At 44.9% G+C, this 18,017-nt stretch overlaps 1 protein-coding gene across 4 annotated transcripts in view; it reads right to left on the reverse strand.

Annotated features, from left to right (window-relative positions):
* The window catches only part of DENND1A (DENN domain containing 1A), a 152,960-nt gene that overhangs the window by 76,016 nt on the left and 58,927 nt on the right, over positions 1-18,017 (reverse strand). For all 4 annotated transcript variants that reach the window (XM_054516915.1, XM_036393848.2, XM_054516914.1 and 1 more), the window contains exons 6-10: positions 9,746-9,815; positions 9,157-9,237; positions 7,077-7,130; positions 3,379-3,489; positions 1,043-1,143 (exon numbers count right to left, since the gene is read on the reverse strand). In XM_054516915.1, coding sequence (XP_054372890.1) covers positions 1,043-1,143; positions 3,379-3,489; positions 7,077-7,130; positions 9,157-9,237; positions 9,746-9,815 — 417 coding nt within the window. The remainder of the gene's footprint in view (positions 1-1,042; positions 1,144-3,378; positions 3,490-7,076; positions 7,131-9,156; positions 9,238-9,745; positions 9,816-18,017) is intronic.

The following is an 18,017-nucleotide window of genomic DNA, read 5'->3' on the forward strand; positions in this document are numbered from 1 at the left end:
CAACTGAATGAACAAGATATTCTGTATTCATAAGAACCGAAGAATTCTCATTGCTTCAAGTTTTGTTCCCATTTCAGCTCTCTAAAATTCTTATGTCATATTTGCAAAAGAAATAACCAGGCATTAATTAAAATTAAATGGAACTCTTCTATTTTAAATAATTTCAGGTCATTTCCCTTTAGAGGCAGACACCAGGAAGCAGAAATACTGCCTTAGAGCAGGGAGCTGATTGCTCTGTCCTGCCAGGCAAAAATGACATCTCCAAGTTCACGTGGTTACAAAATAGATGGTGGACTCTGTTCTGGGAAATATTTTATGGCTCATAAATTGTTGCTAAATTGACTTACTCAAACAATGACCGAGTGTGTAGCTGCCTCTCCAATTAAAGTTCCTGGCTGGGTAAGGAAATCAGCTGTTGCATTTGTGAGCTGCCACAGTTGTACATTTTGAAATCGTTTTTTGCACACAGCCTGGCTCTCTGGTGCCATGGCTGGGTGCTGGCCACCAAAGAATCCCCTGGGTGATGCTCAGGGACTCCTGCTCAGTGACTCCTGGCTTTCTCTCCTGCCCCAGGCTTTGCTTTTTCACCCTCTGGGCGGGCCCCTGGCCCTGCCTTTGTCAGGAAGCCCATGAATAACCGAGCTGAGCCCTGGAGCAGCAGGTACCTGAGGGGAGCTGGGGCAGCCTCTCCAAGTGTTAATTACACGTGAGAAGCCCATTATCCAGGGACAGGCACCTGCTGGCACTGCAAATGACTGGGACCTGCCCTTCCTGTGCATGGAGCCAGGGAAGGCTCATTTCCACAGGAGATAACTCTTCACATTCCTGACACAGGCACACACAACACTGAAATCAGCTGCACAGGAGCAAACTTCCCTTAAAGCTGCACAATTTGGTTTCCAGGCCTTCACTCAGTGCTGGCTATCCAGCTGGGTCCCCAGGAGCAGCTCCACCCTCACCCTAAGCCAAGGTCTGTGGTCTGAGGGACACCCACAGCCCTCCAGAACCCACCCCCGGGGCTGCACACCCAGAGGGCCCTTACCAGCAGTAGTCCAGGAGATGTGGGGGCAGGACAGGAATGTAAACGTGCTGCCAGAACATGGGGTAGAGCATGGCTGCAGACCCATGGATGCAGGCAGTTAACTGAAAAACACAGAGAAACCAGAGTGGGTGAGACAAACCCTGAGCTTCAAATGCTGAACTTGGAGGCAAGAAAGTAAAGAATCAATTCTGCTTTCCTATCAATGCTTTACTAGCAAATACACAGCACTGCTTTCCTTCAGGAGTTAGATCACAGAATAGTACGAAATTTAACAGGAATACCTGTTTTAACATTTTGAGAAATTATCTGCATTTCTGTTTGTAGAGAGGAAGAACAAAATCCAAGCAAACAGCTATAATTTCTCCATAGTTTTAGTACATATGGTTTATAAAATAGCTAACAAATACAGCTTTGTTCAGTTACCTCTAAATCTTATTCAACTTAAAGATATAAGGATATTTAAAATCAAAATTCGAATTTGAGATCATGTATTGTGGCACAGAATTCATTCCACCATAAAAGCCTTTCTACCCAGGGTGGTTTCATTTTCTCTCTCTTACCTGGTACTAAATTCAAGCCCTAAGTCTGAAGTAACAGAAATGAACTGCAAACAGGTCCCTTCCACTTCTGTGTTACAAAGCCAAAAGCTCCAGACAAAGGCAGCAGCCCCTGAGCAGCCCCCCAGGCTGGCTGCACTCGGGGATGGGGGCTTTGGTTCCTTTCCAGGGACAAGGCCCTGGCACTGCCAAGCACAGCCTGAGAGCAGAGAATGTTCCTGGGCTGGAACGGCGAGCGGCAACCGCTGGCTCCGGCCCAGCTCCTCCAACCTGCCTCACACTGCCACTCCAATCTGCCAGCAGTTTATAGAGAAACTTGTGAGCTAAGAACACACAGTATGAATACCCCTCCCTCCCAAGAACCAGACGTGCTTTTATCTTGGACAGAGGCAAAAGGAAGAGAAATAGCAGAAAGAGAGGAAAAAAACCCAGCCCCGCTTGTGAACTGGCTCATTAAGAAAGGCACAGTGACAGGTAAGTAATTCCTCTTCCCAGGCTCTGTCACAAAGGGAGAGATTAAACCAACCAACCACACAACCTCTGAAATGCTTTGGGCAGCCCTTCTCTTCTTCCCTCCTCTCTGATCATTTACTGTTCTTTTCATTCTGTAGGTTGCTGAAATAAACACCTCTCCTTCATTTTATTCCATTACCAGACCTGGATGGAATTTTCCTTATTTTAGTAGTGAGGACACAGAACATGTGGCAGATAGAGAAGTTAAGATTTTACAAGTTCTCTGTGTTATTAAACTTTACAATACTTAAATGCTTTCAGTTAAATGTGGGATTGATTGTAAACATTATTAATAATTGTTATTAGGTACCAGAGGCTATTATAATTCTCCTTTCACTTACTTTCAAAATGATATTGTGATAGTTATTCTGGGATTAAGTCTGAGGTCTTACTCCTCTCACGTCTCTGCCCTGTGCTGACAGACCATCGGTACAGGGTTTGTGGCTCCAGCCTTGCCACAGAGCAGTTTGAATCTCAAGCACCAAGCAGGTCTGGTACAGCCAGACACCAGATCCAGCCCCAGGAAATGGAAATGGCAGCTGTACCTCAGCCAGGACTGCTCGAGTGCTCAGCCCACAGCACTAGAAACCAAAATAAGTTAAACCATCTTCAGCACTCACAAAGGAAAGCAATCAATAGCCATTTACAGAGCAAACACGACCACAGAGCATTTGCTTTCATAAAGAAAATCACAATCTTATTGACTGCTAAACCTTGAAATGCATAACACAAAACTTTGAACTGAATCAAGTCCTGTGCTTGTTTTGATCTCCAGCCATTTTTAGAAGAGAGTACTCTAGAATATTCAGCAGCTTTCATCTCTCAGACACTTGACGGAGCCTAAGGAGCATTAAGACTAAACCTTATCAAACACAACTGCAAAACTGTGCATTGTCAATGCACTTTAGCCCACTCCTCTGGTCCATCCAGGAGAGGTCACTGGAATATCCATTTGACAGTGTCATTTATCTTTTTTTTTCCCCTGTCAAGTAAATTCTGAATAAAGGATTTCACTATGGCACAAGTCTTTGAACATTCGTGTACCAAACAGCCACAAAAATGCCTGTACCCAAAAAATTCTTTTGAACATCAGGGGCCAACAGAAGTTCCACAAAATCCTCACAATAAGGCACAGAACTGAGCTGGGGCTGCATAACTGAGGTTGAAAGATAGACCTGGAGATAATCAGTTAATTTCCTACATATGACTGTAATTAAAAGAAAATAAATACTGTGAGAAGAGGACATTCTTGTGCATTTTACTTACAGTGCTCAGCTTACTGCAGCAAATGAGGATGCGGCGCTCGTACAGCATACTGGCGTAGAGATGCAGCATGTTGTTGACATCAACTGCTACAAAATACTCTGTCAGATTTCTCTGGGGAGAGAGAAGAATCATTTTTGACTCATGCTATTACAAAACCAAGTGTCCTTAACAAAAAGACCAAAAAACCAAACAAAAAAAAACCCACCCCAAGCCGAAGAAATTTCATCGTTCTATTGTGCTACATCCAGTACGTGGCTTAACAAAAGAAAGCAGGATTTCATCTTATGGCAGAAGCGTTTCTAACTGCACTATCTCTCCCCTAAGTTTTGGGAATCTGGGTCTTGGAGTCATAAGAGTGATGATGTTTCACACACAGCTTTCTGAATACATGATACTTCTCTGAGAAAAAAAACGTCCTGTCACTTTTATGGAGACTTCAAAGGTGCCTGATAAAGTACCAAAAACACACATCCCAAAACTAAAAGCAGCTCTCAGAGGCCAATTGTAGTACATCAAATTTGGTTGTGAGCTCAGCCTGTGCTAAAACAGTTCTGACTATTGGGAGCACATCTGGTCCTTTCACACACACAAAGCCACTCCTCTGAACTGAACCCCTCACTTGGGGCACTCGGACATTCCCGGGTGGGAAACAGGAACTCTTCCCTGGGGAGGCTGAGGAAGGAGGAAGGGAATTCTCTCTGAGCACTTCACTTATTAAAACAAGAGAAATTAAAGAAAAGGGGAGAGGTGGAGGAAAAGGTAATACCCAAAAATGCTGAATTAGGGAATTTGTTTCCAAATAGCTTCTTACAGACATGAAAGGGTTGCTATAGGATAAAGACAGCCTTATACAAAAAGCACATGTGAGAGAAAAATTAGATTAGTCATGAATTCAAGTGCAATCTTAATCATCCTTAAATAAAAAAGTGCAGAAAAGCAAAAAGCAAATATGATTTAGAAACTTAAAGAAGCTCAACAAAGCCTATTAGCACTTTTGACAGATCCAAGATACTTGGCCTGAGAAGTCTGCCAAGATGCTTCATACTGTGCAAAAATATGTTCCCCAGCTTGCCATCCAAACACAAAGAGCTGAAGGAAAATTAAGCATTGTATTTGGGAGACTTTGGTACCAGTATGTAGAGGGATAAAAACTGAGCTCATTATGGTTGGCTTCAAACATGTAAAATAAAACAATCATTCAGGTCTTTGTTACAGCAGAGCTGGAGCCACAGACAGGTACAGTCAAAGGAGGAAAAAAAAAAGCCAACACATTTTGCCAAAAACCTATTAAACTATCATGTACTTTTTCTGTATTTCTCATCCCATCTGTGCTGATTAACATGATATTTTTGTCTAAACATAAGCTGTCTTCTCTAGGCTCTTCTTCCCCCTCTCACCCACCCTTCCACCACGCCAAAACACAGCGCGTGACGCCACAATTCCTGCTAATAGTGGGAATTAAAAGAATTTTTAAGGAGCCCTGAACTCCCTTGATGGCCCCCAGCTCAGGGGCACAGCACAAGCAGCACACAGTCCCTGCATCCAGCCTGAGGATGCAGCCCTGCCCCACACGATCTGTTCGTGAGGCAGCAGCCTCCAGTGCGAGGGAAAGAGACGTGGGACTCGATTTGCAATTGTTCTTTCACCGAGCTTATTGTGATGACATGACACACAAATGTACCTTCAGATGGAAGGATTTCTAAGGTTTCTGTCTTGTCTGCTCTCCGAGATTTGCCAAGGACACCTGGGAACCATGTGGGCTGCATGGAAATGTATTGGTACTGAGGAGATTCACGTGTTCCCTCGAAGTTGTATTTATAAGAAAGCTGTCAGCTCTGAAGCTGAAATTGGGACTTACACATGTATTTTGAAAGACATGTCTCGTAAGTGACAAAACCATGAATGAGTTAAATAAATACAAATGAAAGCGTTCCAGTTTGCAGGGTAATTGTTATGTATTTTGCTTCCTAGGATTTAAACCTTGCTTGGGGCAGTAAAAAGGGGGATTTTCAGAACAGGTATTCCCACTCTTCTCAAGATTCACCAAGAGCGCTACAAAGCTCCCTCACAGTCCTTTGAAAGTTTATTCCCAGTTCAATCATCCATCTGATCATTTGCTATCTAATATCAATAAACACACACTGACTACACTGACTTTTGAGATTAAAAATCAATTCTTCCACCATTGTCTGAAGAGGAAGATGGACTGAGTGATACAAAAATACACAGGACATCACCCCCAAGAAAATGCCATCATTTCAGCTGTTAACTTACCTGCTACTTCTGAAACACAACAGCTAGTACCAGGAATTTCAGTCTTGCACTGTATTTCCTGCAACCAGCCCCATTTATTTCTGAAGTCACTCTGCATTTACACATCCATCACATAACTGACATCTCCTGAAGCAGGGAATGAGCTGCTGGTACAGAAAAGTGCCCATGCTAAATGGCTCTGTGACTCACTAAACACATTGATCTGACACAAAGTCAGGTAATTCCAAGAGGTTTGTTAACATTCCCAACAGAGCTCTCTGCAGCTCTCCACTCATCATCACATCCAACTTCAAAGTTTGGCACCACTAAAACTTTTGCTAATATGTGTTTTAAATGCAATTCCTGGTAAGATGTGTGGAATTTTTAATAAATCAGGTCAATTGATTAAAATACAGCAGACTATGCCCATTTAATCTCCTTGTATTATTCCCTAATATGCTCCACTTCCACAGGAAAGTTGCTTTAACAGGTAGATAAAAACCTCCTAAGAAATTACACAACCCTAAGATAGTGGGAGGTGTTGCTGCCCATGGCATGGGGTGGCCCTGGATGGGCTTTAAGGTCCCTTCCAACCAAATCATTCTGGGATTTTATGATTCTATGTATTAGGACAAGATTTGATGGCTGGTTTAGACTCAGGAATTGATTCCTGAATTACACCCAGCATATCATATTTGCACAAAAATAAAGCACCTCAGAAGAAAGAGCACATCTATTAAATTTCCTGTCAGGATATGTGTCAGTATGAAGAGTCTGCAACACCGAAAAAGCAGCAACAGTGTTTTGAAAGGCAAACAAAAAGCCCCGAATGCTATCTGCTATACAAATCACCCACAAATGAGATGGAATGTCTTGATGATTCCCTTTTTCCTTTCATGCCATCAGCTGAAGGATATGATGCTGAGACCGACCGCAAAATGCTCAGGAGGAAAACGGAGATGTCAGGCACGGGAGTTTGGCTGAGACAGAGCAGGAGCACATTAAAGAGTAGTTAAGAGAAGCAAATGCCAGCATTGTCTCCCCACAGACTCATCATCTGGCTGGAAAGCTGAGCCAGGCTGGAACACACACGACTGTGTGAGGCTTAAAAGTCTCCCAAAAAGTGGCTCTGCAGGGCCCAGGTGTGCTGGCATTCCCAGGAGCCATCCAGCAGGCAGAGCACTTTCCCTGCTCTCTCAGGTCATTCTTCCAGAGGGGTGGAAGTGAAGGGTGAGCAGAGCTGCTGTTTTACCCACACCAACCTGCCCATCAGTACCTTCTCCTTCACACACTTCAGCTTTTAACCACACATGCAGATTGTCAGCTCCTGAACGCTCAGTATTTTACAGAATTAAACCTACCCCAAACAGAGCAATATTTGTCATCTATGTAGCTGCTGACATTACATGGAAACAATGAAGTGTAGGGTCCTCCCAAATACTCACATTTTCAGGTATACTGGGAAGCTCTCTGGTGTCAGGCACAGTAAAGTAAGAGTGCTACAAAAAGAGCAAATATTGATTATTTCAATAATGTTGAAAGCAATGTAAATCTATTGCTTGGTATTGGTATCAGCAGGAACAGCAGTTGCTCAGCTAAGTAAAAATGACAGAACCTTCATTACCAACTACCAGCCTGAGCCCTCTGTCCTGGATTGCACAGGCTGGGCTCCCAGATCACAGGGGCAACAGGAAATGCAGTAAGATAGAAAGTATCAAATGCTCCTGGAAAGTTGTACTGCAGGCTCACAGTGGCTGTGACAGATCCAAGGAGCTCCAGGCAGGCTGTAACTCCAGCCATCCTCCCCCAGCCCACGGCCCATGGACCTCAGGAAGCAGCAGCAGCAGCAGGCAGGGCCTCCTGTGACTCACAGCACCAGAGAGGCTCATCCCAGCCAAGGGGGAATTGTGGAAAAGTACTGGGAAATGCTTCCTAAGGTTCAGCGCCTGCTTACCTGAGAAATACTGAAAACTTCTAGTTCGCTTTTATACACCCTACAAGCACATTTTGCAAGACTCTATTGCTCTCTTATTTTCATAATCCATGACATTGTTCAGTATTTTTAACATTCCAGGAGCCCAGGTTCAGTGCAGCTCCCAGTCTGAGCACAGATGATTTGCATGGTCCTTGGTCAGGGCTTTGGAAAGGAGAGAAGGGGACTTCCATACAACTCAAATAATTTTTACGATTTTCACAATTTGTCTTAGGGCTACTTATTAATTACTGGCTGAAGCCTTAAAGGCTGTTCCATCCTTGGCAAAGCTCCACAATTGGCACAATTCTCTTGCACACAAATCTCAGCCATCTCAGTGCTTCCTGATCAGGCTGTAACCTGAAATAGCAGGCAGGGACCACAGCTCCACTGAATGGAGACTCTAAATGAGAAACACAAGTTTTGCTTTCTGATGCTTCACTGCTTTGGTTTGGTTTGGTTGCAAAGGTGCAATGCCAAGGCAGAGGAACAGCACTCAGAGCTGCACCACACAGAGGAACCTTGCTCTGACCCTGCAATGGGCTCAAACAGCCAAAATAAAATCAGAAAGACACGGTCCCTGGGCTGCTTTTTTCTATCCTTTCTTGCTCCATTGCCCATGAAATGTCTGAGACAAGGGGAGACAGGCAGCATTCCTTGGAACCACTGGTATGAAAAACTGGAATATCCCCACTGCCCCTGGCCTTGGGAGACAGCTCATCCCCAAACAGAAATGCTGCTCCTCAGGAGGGGCCTTGGAGGGGCTGGGGACGTGTCCAGGGCCAGCTGGGACCAGCAGGGCCACACAGCCCTGGGGGGAGCAAGGGGCATGAGCTGCTTCGTGCCAGAAAGGGCTTTAGGAGGAGTAAAGGAAATGCAAGAGAGACTTCCCAGGAGGGCCCACATGAACTCTCAGCTGGCAGCAGCAGCAAGGAGCATCTGCAGTGCTCAGCACAGCCTGCAGCACAAGGCTGTGCTGCTAAAATGAAGACAAAATCCCCAAAAGATTAAATTCAAAATACAATCCTATCAATAAAAGCCCACATCTATACTGTCAGTGTGCTTTGCTTAATTTTCTCACAAAATATAAAAATTAAATAAATTCTTCGTTGTGTGAGGTTTTTTGAGGCAGAGGGAAGGAAGAGAAGGAGCCAGAAAGTGTGGGAGCAGTTAACAGTCCCTGTGACAGGTAAGTGCCTGTTTGCTTCCCAGCCTGCTCCCCCTTCAAACTGCCAGGGCCAGGAGCCGTGCAGAAGTGTGGGCAGTAAATGTCCAATAAATGTCCTGTTGGTGCTCCTGACCTCCTGCAGGTCACCCAGGACACGGTGAGACCTTCCCAGGGGAACACACACAGCCTTCCTCCGGTCCACTGCCTTTCAGAGACATCTGAGGTTAGGGAGAGGGGAGCAGAGGGCCCAGCTGTGAAAAGGGAATTTCACAGGCAAACAACACCTGTGTACAAGCTCCAGGAGAGAGGATTGCTTTTGACATTCCTCTGCTATGGCATGGAATGAATATTAAACACCTCAGTTTACATCTCCCCCCACACTTACCACTCCAAGATGAACAGAGGTTCCTGGCTCAGGGATGGTGAGTTTATGAAATGTTTCTAGGAGCTCACTCCTCTGACTATCCTGAAATGAGAATAAACCAGGAATACTGAGCAAACACTGCTGCACCAGGTAAACCCTGAGGCAGAAGGGCAGGGTAGGCCAGAGGGGTGGGTAAACACTTTGCATTTGCAAGATCAGTTCTACTTTCACTGCCCATGCCAAAGCTGGCTCAGACAGCTGGCAGAGACTGATGGGACCCTGCAATATGGGAGCTGCAGTTACAGGAACTGTGCTGAACACAGCTCAGGGAGTCAGGAGAGCCAGCATGGGTCACTGCAGGCACTTGGGTCGGATCCACAGCCACAGTCTTGCTCTTTATCTTTTTCAAAAAGAAAATTAAATGTGTATTTATTTTTCAGAGGCACTTGCCAAGCTGAATATGATCTTCTGTATCACTGCATCATACAGATTAATAATTCACATGGTCATCTCTGATAGAAGCACTTCTTCAAACAGCTTCTTTCATCCTCTCACCCTCATTCATTTGATATTGGGATAGGAAAAGGAGAGTCAGTATTTAGAATAATACCTGTCCTTTTGCTGAATAATCTGCCAAGACATTGAGCAGTTTATAAAAGACTTCAAACCACGGGAGGTAACTGGAACAAAAAAGAAAAATGAAAAAAAAAAGAGTTATTTTGGTTTGAATCCTAATACAAGTGGACTTTGAAAATTGAATCATCAGTATCTCAGTTTTTAATTGTTTTAAAACCTCATTCCATCACTGTATTTGGCCTGGCCCTTGTTTCAAACAGAAACTTCACCTCCAGTACATGCAGACGACTTCCAAAAGAGAGGAAGAAACAAAATCAAAAGGGGAACATGCAGAAAACTCACATCTTTTTCATTTACTTTACATCTCCACACCACAAAGTAAGACAGTGAGGGTGTTCCTTTTCCCTGCAGCTTTGGTAGGATTCTGTGCCCTGTTTTCATGGCACAGTTCTCTATTTCAGTCCCTTTCCCAACACCAGTCAGGAATTTCCCTCGGCTGCAGCGAATGCAAAGCCAGCCAGAGATGCACTCCCTGATGCTCTTGAATCACAGCTGCTTTCTGAAGCAAATGGATTCTATTTTGATATAGTTAGACAGGATTTAAAGTTTTTATAAAATATGACTACATCCTGACAGCTGTAAGGAATGGAGTGCCCCGTGGTCGCTGGCTGAGCAGCTCTGGTGATAAATGAGGTGAGAAGCTCTCTATGAGACAGACAAAGTGACTGGCACTCCATCATTAGCGTTTGTTTGAAGCCTGCAAATGCTACTGTAAAATGTAAGTAGCTTATCAAAATATACTGATAAGCAACTTAACTTTTCATGTTATATGACAGTATTATCGTTTAAATTAATACGCTCTAAACATCTTTACCAAGTGTGTATTCGAATGGAGCAGAAAGACAGACAATTACCACTTTAAACAGCATTTAACTTTGACATTATATTGTAAACAATCCAGAAGGATTAGGTAGAAGATAAGTTTCTTTCTTTCTGTTTAGTTAAATAAACTTCAGCAGAGTTAAAAGCCATTACAAGAGTAACAAGAAATCCTCTCCAAACATATCTGCTAAGTAGAGATTAAGAACCTGGTAAACAAATCCGTGCAAGGCATCTATCAAAAGAGTTTGAGAAGACAGAAAAGCAGGAAGGCAGAAAGCTCCCTGGCAGTGGGAAACCAAAGCTGCTTCCACAGAGGCACCATTAAAAGTTCCACCAAATCGCTCAGGGACTTGGCCAGAAAAATACATTTACAGAGTCAAAATGAGAGTCCTTAAAACCACTGCTGTGCTCCTAATGTCTGTGTGTCATGTCTTGGAAAAGAGGAAAACAAAAGCACATTCCCCCAGGCCTCCCCCTCCCCAGGGCAGCTGGAGCAGGGACCGAGGGAGCAACGCTGAGCCCCCAGACAGGGGCAGGTCCTGGGTGTCCTTCAGAGCTTCCCCCTGCCCTGCCCTGCCCGGGCCTGTGCCCACTGCTGAGCCCTGCCAGGCCTGTACCCACTGCTGAGCCCTGCCAGGGCCTGTGCCCACTGCTGAGCCCTGCCAGGGCCTGTGCCCACTGCTGAGCCCTGCCTGTACCCACTGCTGAGCCCGTGCCCACTGCTGAGCCCTGCCTGTGCCCACTGCTGAGCCCTGCCTGTGCCACTGCTGCCCTGCCAGGGCCTGTGCCCACTGCTGAGCCCTGCCAGGGCCTGTGCCCACTGCTGAGCCCTGCCAGGGCCCAGTGCCCACTGCTGAGCCCTGCCAGGGCCTGTGCCCACTGCTGAGCCCTGCCAGGGCCTGTGCCCACTGCTGAGCCCTGCCTGTACCCACTGCTGAGCCCTGCCAGGGCCTGTACCCACTGCTGAGCCCTGCCTGTACCCACTGCTGAGCCCTGCCAGGGCCTGTGCCCACTGCTGAGCCCTGCCAGGGCCTGTGCCCACTGCTGAGCCCTGCCTGTGCCCACTGCTGAGCCCTGCCAGGGCCTGTGCCCACTGCTGAGCCCTGCCTGTGCCCACTGCTGAGCCCTGCCAGGGCCTGTGCCCACTGCTGAGCCCTGCCTGTGCCCACTGCTGAGCCCTGCCAGGGCCTGTGCCCACTGCTGAGCCCTGCCTGTGCCCACTGCTGAGCCATGCCAGGGCCTGTGCCCACTGCTGAGCCCCCTGCAGCCCCAGGGCTTCCTGCATTCCCAGCACACAGCCCGCATGGCACAGCTGCAGGCTCCAGCCATGAGAACACTCCGGCCCAAAGCAACTTCACATTTTTACGGGGCCCGAGGAAAGAGCCTCTGTGATTGCAATAGGAACAGCCCAGATACGTCTCACATTCACACGATGTCAGAACACCAGCAACACCCCCACAGAACAGACACAGCCCCACTTCTGCTGCCCTTGCGACTCCCTGGCTTTCCCTTCTCTTCCCCAGTATCCTCTGCTGAACCTATTGTCCTTTTTTTAACATTCCCTCCTCCTTGTTTCCAAATGATGGGTTAGCATCTCATCATAACTGCTTCTTTTTCTATTCTGAGAATAACTTCCCATTTTGAGGACAGTGTCCCAGTTTGGAATCTGAGGAAATGAGCTGGTATTTGAAGCAGAACTCATCCCTCCACAACACATGGGGACCTCTGTGGCTCTTGCTCAAGAGAGTGGCAAGACAAACAAAGACAAACCCACCACAAAATTGTGCAAATTATGCAGACAATCTCACTTCAGTTTTCACCCCCCTCCATTGTCACTACACAATTCAGGATCTCTCTCATCCCAAAATTTCTGGATACATTAGAAAACTAATTTATGCTGCCATCTTCAACACTCTTACTTCATCACTTAATCCATGTGTTGACTACTCAAGAATAAACCAGTTCTGCTTTTATTAGACCAAACTGTGACCAGTTAAAGTTGAAAAAAAATCTAAAAAATCCCCTAAGAAATAACAATTATCTGAATTTGTTTCTAGATGTCTGCCAAAAGGAAAGAGGAAAAAAATGTGGATTTTTTCTTACAGAAAGCAAATCCTCAAGGCAGCCTTTAAACTCCCCTCCAAAGAAACACAGGCAGAGTTTATAACCTAAAATTTTCTGTACCTTAAGTAGCACAACTGGTAGCACTACTGAAGATTTATGGCTTATGACTTGCTCATATTTAATTTGTAACCAAACACTTCCCCTTCCTCTTAGCTCCCTCAGAAGTTTTGATGAACTCTTGTTTTCACAGGTCAGAGGTTAAGCAAAGGAAGGGAAGCTCTGCAGTGAGATTGCCCAGAGCCACGGAGCCGCCCCTCAGGGCTCCAGCCCCAGGGCAGCCCAGCCCCTGCAGGGCTGTGTCTGAGCACAGAAAACAAAAACAAAGGGGCAATCTCAATGTCAGCTCTTCCTTAGCTTTTGGCTTGCTCGTAGAAAGGTAAATCTGCAGTGAAGCCAACTTAAAAAAGCAGAGACTTTCCAGTGTTATTTGTAGCAGGCAACCGGGAAGGAGGATGCAATAGCAGGACAGCCAACGTGTGAGTGCTGAACTCATCAAACCCAACTTCCAGGGAGCACTCCCGGGCTTGGGAGCCTTGTCAGCAGAGCCCTCCATGCTCCAGTGCAGCAGCAGCAAACCCTAGTGGCAAGGGGGGCCTTTTCAAATGATTTATGAAGATTTGCCAATTACCATAGCAACTGTTTATAAAAGTAATGTTGAACACTGCCAGCTCCAGCATCCCATTTACTGGCGTGCTGACACCATGAAAAAGCAGAGCCCACACTCGTGGGAGGGCACCTGTGGCACCCTGGCTCTCCCCTGGAGCTGTGGAGTCCCACCTTGGTCCACACTCCTGGGGCACCAGAGCAGCTCCTGGGCCGTGCACAGGCTGAGCTGCATCAGGCACAGCTCCTGTTTGAAATCAATGTGACTCACTAACCGGTCTGACATCAACACATATCTGCAGCATCTCCTCCTAGACTGAGCTGCAAGCACACAGAACTTTTACTCCTTCCATTCACACAGATCAGAAGTGGAATTTTTAACACGTATTTATTTATAACACATGCTATATATATTTTGATAACAGCATAACCAACTGCCATCTCCCTTGCAAAACAGAACAGTCATTTCCATTTTGCAGATGGGCACACTTCTCTGTGGTGACAGGCTTACAAAATCTGTCTGTATTAGCCAGGATTGGTTTCATGGAGTTCCCAAATCTTGACCTTTTTGCTCAGCACAGTAATCTACAGTGAGCTAGAACACAGAATACAATCCTGACCCCAGTTATTACATGAACTATAGACACATCATCACCAACTTCACTGACAAAAGTGTAAGGACGAGGAAGCTCAGGCCAAATGCATCTTCTGCCAGCACTACTCCTGCGTGTGCCACTAAAACACCCAGTGCCTCAGCTCATGGACTCTGAAGAACAGATAATAACAAATAATAACTCCCTGCCTTGTGCCCAGCCCCTGGCTGTGACAGTGATGTCACTTGGAGCCCAGCAGGGTGACACTGCAGCAGGAGTGACCTGTGCCACATGGGCACTGCTCCTCTCCCTGTCCCCTCCACACCATCACTGCAACCAACAGCAAAACTCCAGCACAGGCAGGACAGAGCTGAAAATCCCAAGGAAGATTCAGCAGATTGAAAAAACAAATTATTATTATTATTATTATTATTATTATTATTATTATTATTATTATTATTATTATTATTATTATTATTATTATTACTATTATTATTACTATTATTACTATTATTACTATTATTGCCATTTTTCATTTCCATGTATGAACCCAGTGAAGGTTCCTGGTGAAGCAGAACACATTTTCTGACTCACAGTGCCTGTCAATTCCTGCAGGACAAAGGACAGAGCCTCAGCAGGAGCTCAGAAGGATCTTTGTGGATAATCCCAACACTGCGCTTGAAAAAATGCAAGGATGGAAAACATATCAAAAGTTACTCCAGTCTCCTGGTGACTTGTTATCTTAGGACTTCTTGCATTTAAAGATAAAACTCTGCAATTTAAACTTAAACCTAATATTGCTTCTTTCCATCCTCCTGTACCTGGCAGCTAATGATTCTCCCCCCAGCCAGCATTACTCCTAATCATGGAATCACATTCTATTTTAGGTTAGTAATGGTTCTAATGATGAACTAAGTTATGTTTGCCAAGCCACAGTGCTCTTCAGGGCTTCTATGCAAACATGATTTTAAATAGCAAAACCACACAATCCAAACATCTTTTCCTTCCCTTCATTATAAGTATTTTAATTCTTCTAAATTTTCTAATTTAGAAGAATTCTTCTAACTCTAATTCTTCTTCCCTTTTTAATTCTTTCTAAATTTCACCTTAATTTTTTACAGTTAAGATGAGGTAAAATGACATTGATCTACAGAATTTTAAAACGAATCCCATTTCTCTGCTCAGCAGAGGGATGACTCTCCACATGCTATTATTTTCCTTGCAGGAACACACTATTAAATTCTTTTCCCCACCTTCCTCTCCTTCCGTCACCCAGTGTTTGCAGCATCTTTACAAAATGCATTTGAAAGAACCAAGGCATCTCTAGGCTCATCTGGGAATTTCTGTGGGCTAAATTCTCAGTTCAGCTGCTTCTGTGTTCCAGCGTCTTCCCTGCACCTCATGGGCCCCAGTGCCTCGTTATTCTCTGCTCTAGACTGGGTCTATTGACACCTTCTCACACTCGGGAGTTAAGCACAGACACCCCAAATCTCCATAGCAACCCCTGCTCATGTGGATGAATTACCTTCCCTTCCACGGGCAGCCAACAGCCTCCTTTGAACATCAGCTTGTCACTGATTTGTTTGTTTGTTTGTTTAGGTCTCCTGTCCCACTGTAGGAGCCCCTGCCATGAGTGCATGAAGCCAGCTGCACCCTTGCCTCTCCTTGCTCCCACGGGATGTCTTTTCTTCCTGCATTTCCCCCAGGTTTTTAACAAACTTCCCTTGATTATTACCCATGAGTGATCATTCCATGATTCAGTTTAAAGTTACGCAGCTCAAGCATGACTCATGTACATATTTTAGAAGTACTAAATCCCACAGAACTGGATCTCATCTTATGGAGCATCTCAATAAATAATTCTCAACAGCAAGTGCTTACTTTGCTTAGCTCAAGACCAACACAGAAACTTCAAGCATGTTTGAGAGCAAAGGACTGAAGGAGTGACAGGAAATAAAGGTACATAAGAAAAACATTTGTTTGCATTTACAGCACACCCTGACAATTATGTCTGTATGTTTTCCTTAAACCCACGGGCAAAACCCACCCAGAAAGCCACTGGGTGAGAAGATGGGCATGCTGAAGGGCCTGGCACTTTATAGTGAGAAATGCAACAAGATATCCTTGGAGTGAAAAAACAACAGGTATGTTCCCTTCAACACCAACAGGACACACTGACCATTGGCTCTACTCAGCCAGGGTAAAATGCTCTAAATAACAATTATGGAGAGGGTAAAGAACAGCCTTAAACTGAGAAGAGTTACAGATTATACTGCCTCTAAATTATCTGGACTTTAAAAAAATTGATTATGAAGGAGTTAGAGCAGTTTGGTACACAAAGCTTGATTTTAAAAAGCAGGATGCACTAGACAGCATGAGAGCCTCAAGATCCCCACCAAAGTGACAATACAGAGAGAGGATTCCAAAGGCTTAGCTTGTCAAGGAATCTCTTCTCAAACCACGTTTAAAAGCATACATGAAAGTGCTGGAAGAGAGAATTCTAGATGTGGCAGACAATCAGAGATCCCACTAGGTTTGAGACATCTGGCATCAGTTGAAATCCATCACATTTCATTTGGGGATCAAAGCCTGCTGTTAAGTCTATCACAGGTTGAAATAGTAGATCCTGAACAGCCTTTTCATCCCAATGCAAATTAACCCTTTTTCCTTGACCAGAGAAACAGCTCCTTTTCATTACTGACTCCAATCATATGTGCTTGTCAAGCTATGCCCTCTAGTACTAAGTTTCAGTTGAAATTTCAGTAGCATGATGAACTTTTTATTATAAATCCAAAGCGCTCCCTCCCAGTGACCAAGCCCCGCGCTCTGGCACGCGCTGCAGCGAGCTCCAAACCACTCTGGGACGGAGTTTGTGGCACCATCTGTAACGCAGATCAGCTCCTGAAGGGAAGAAAAATGTTGCATATAGGGAACACCTTATAAAATAAGGGCCTTGTTACCCTGGCAAAACCATGGCTCAGGCCTGCTACTTTGGCTAGGTAGAAGAGGGCTATGGGAAAGTGACTCAGCTGAATTAGAGGCAGAAAAACAAGTTCTGTACCCATTACATGTCCATATCATGGTGTACGGTGGTTGGTTGAATTATGTTTGTTATTTAAAACTATGCAACTGATAAAGGCCTAACTGCTTTAAAAGGCCTGGTTTTAGCAATAAAGCATCTCTTCTTTGCACCTGCCTGGGGGCTCTGCATCACTTTGCCTCCTACAGAAGAATTTTACACACCTCTGTTCAAGAGCCCCACTGCACAGCAGCCAGCTGTGCTTGGCTGCTAAAGGGATTTGCCAAATATTGAACAGTCAAAGCTGAGCATCAGGTGTGTACCTGTGATAGCTGTGTGTGAGTTCTGAGACACAACAGTGAATCCTTGCGTTTTGGCAAATCAGCTACAGAGGACATTGGGGTAGGAATGAAGGTATTTCAGTAACAGAGCAGAAATCAATTATGTGAACCTCCCTTCCCCAAATCACTCATGTTCCCTACTGGCAAGAAACAAAGTTAAGTGAAGCAAGAGGTTTTACAGTTCCCTTCACAGGGAGGGAGCTTCATCACAGGGAAGAAATATTCACATGCTCAGAGGGAGCACACACAGCTCCTAATAATAAGCAAAGTTGGTAGGAAGTCATAAAAGTTAAACCACAAGCAGAGCTGAAAGAGCCAAGTGAAAAATTCATGATTATGTCGGCGCTGTGGTACTTGCAACTGATAATTTGAGAATGCAAGGAACTGGGCTAGGCATGTAAAAATCACCTCACTTACAGCAAACTTGCAGAGCAAGATGTCAATAGGAAGGCTACAAAGATCAAGTCCAAGTCTGATATTTGAGTGCAGGTTGTCTATGACCACCCTGTACGATGGTTTAGGATTCACAGCAAACATTCAGATGTAAAAATAAACACATAAAATTATAGCACTTGATCTTCACCTGCAGAAATACCACTGATGAACCTATCCACAGAATACCTGAAAATGTATGACACATTAATTAACAGAAAAGTCTTTCTGGCCCATTTCCTGCCCAGCAAGCCCAATTTTTATTGATGAGACTTCTTGTCTAACCACCAGCTTAAGCAAATGATAAGACCA

This window comes from Molothrus ater, chromosome 20 (assembly GCF_012460135.2).
Source record: "Molothrus ater isolate BHLD 08-10-18 breed brown headed cowbird chromosome 20, BPBGC_Mater_1.1, whole genome shotgun sequence".
Lineage (NCBI taxonomy): Eukaryota > Metazoa > Chordata > Aves > Passeriformes > Icteridae > Molothrus > Molothrus ater.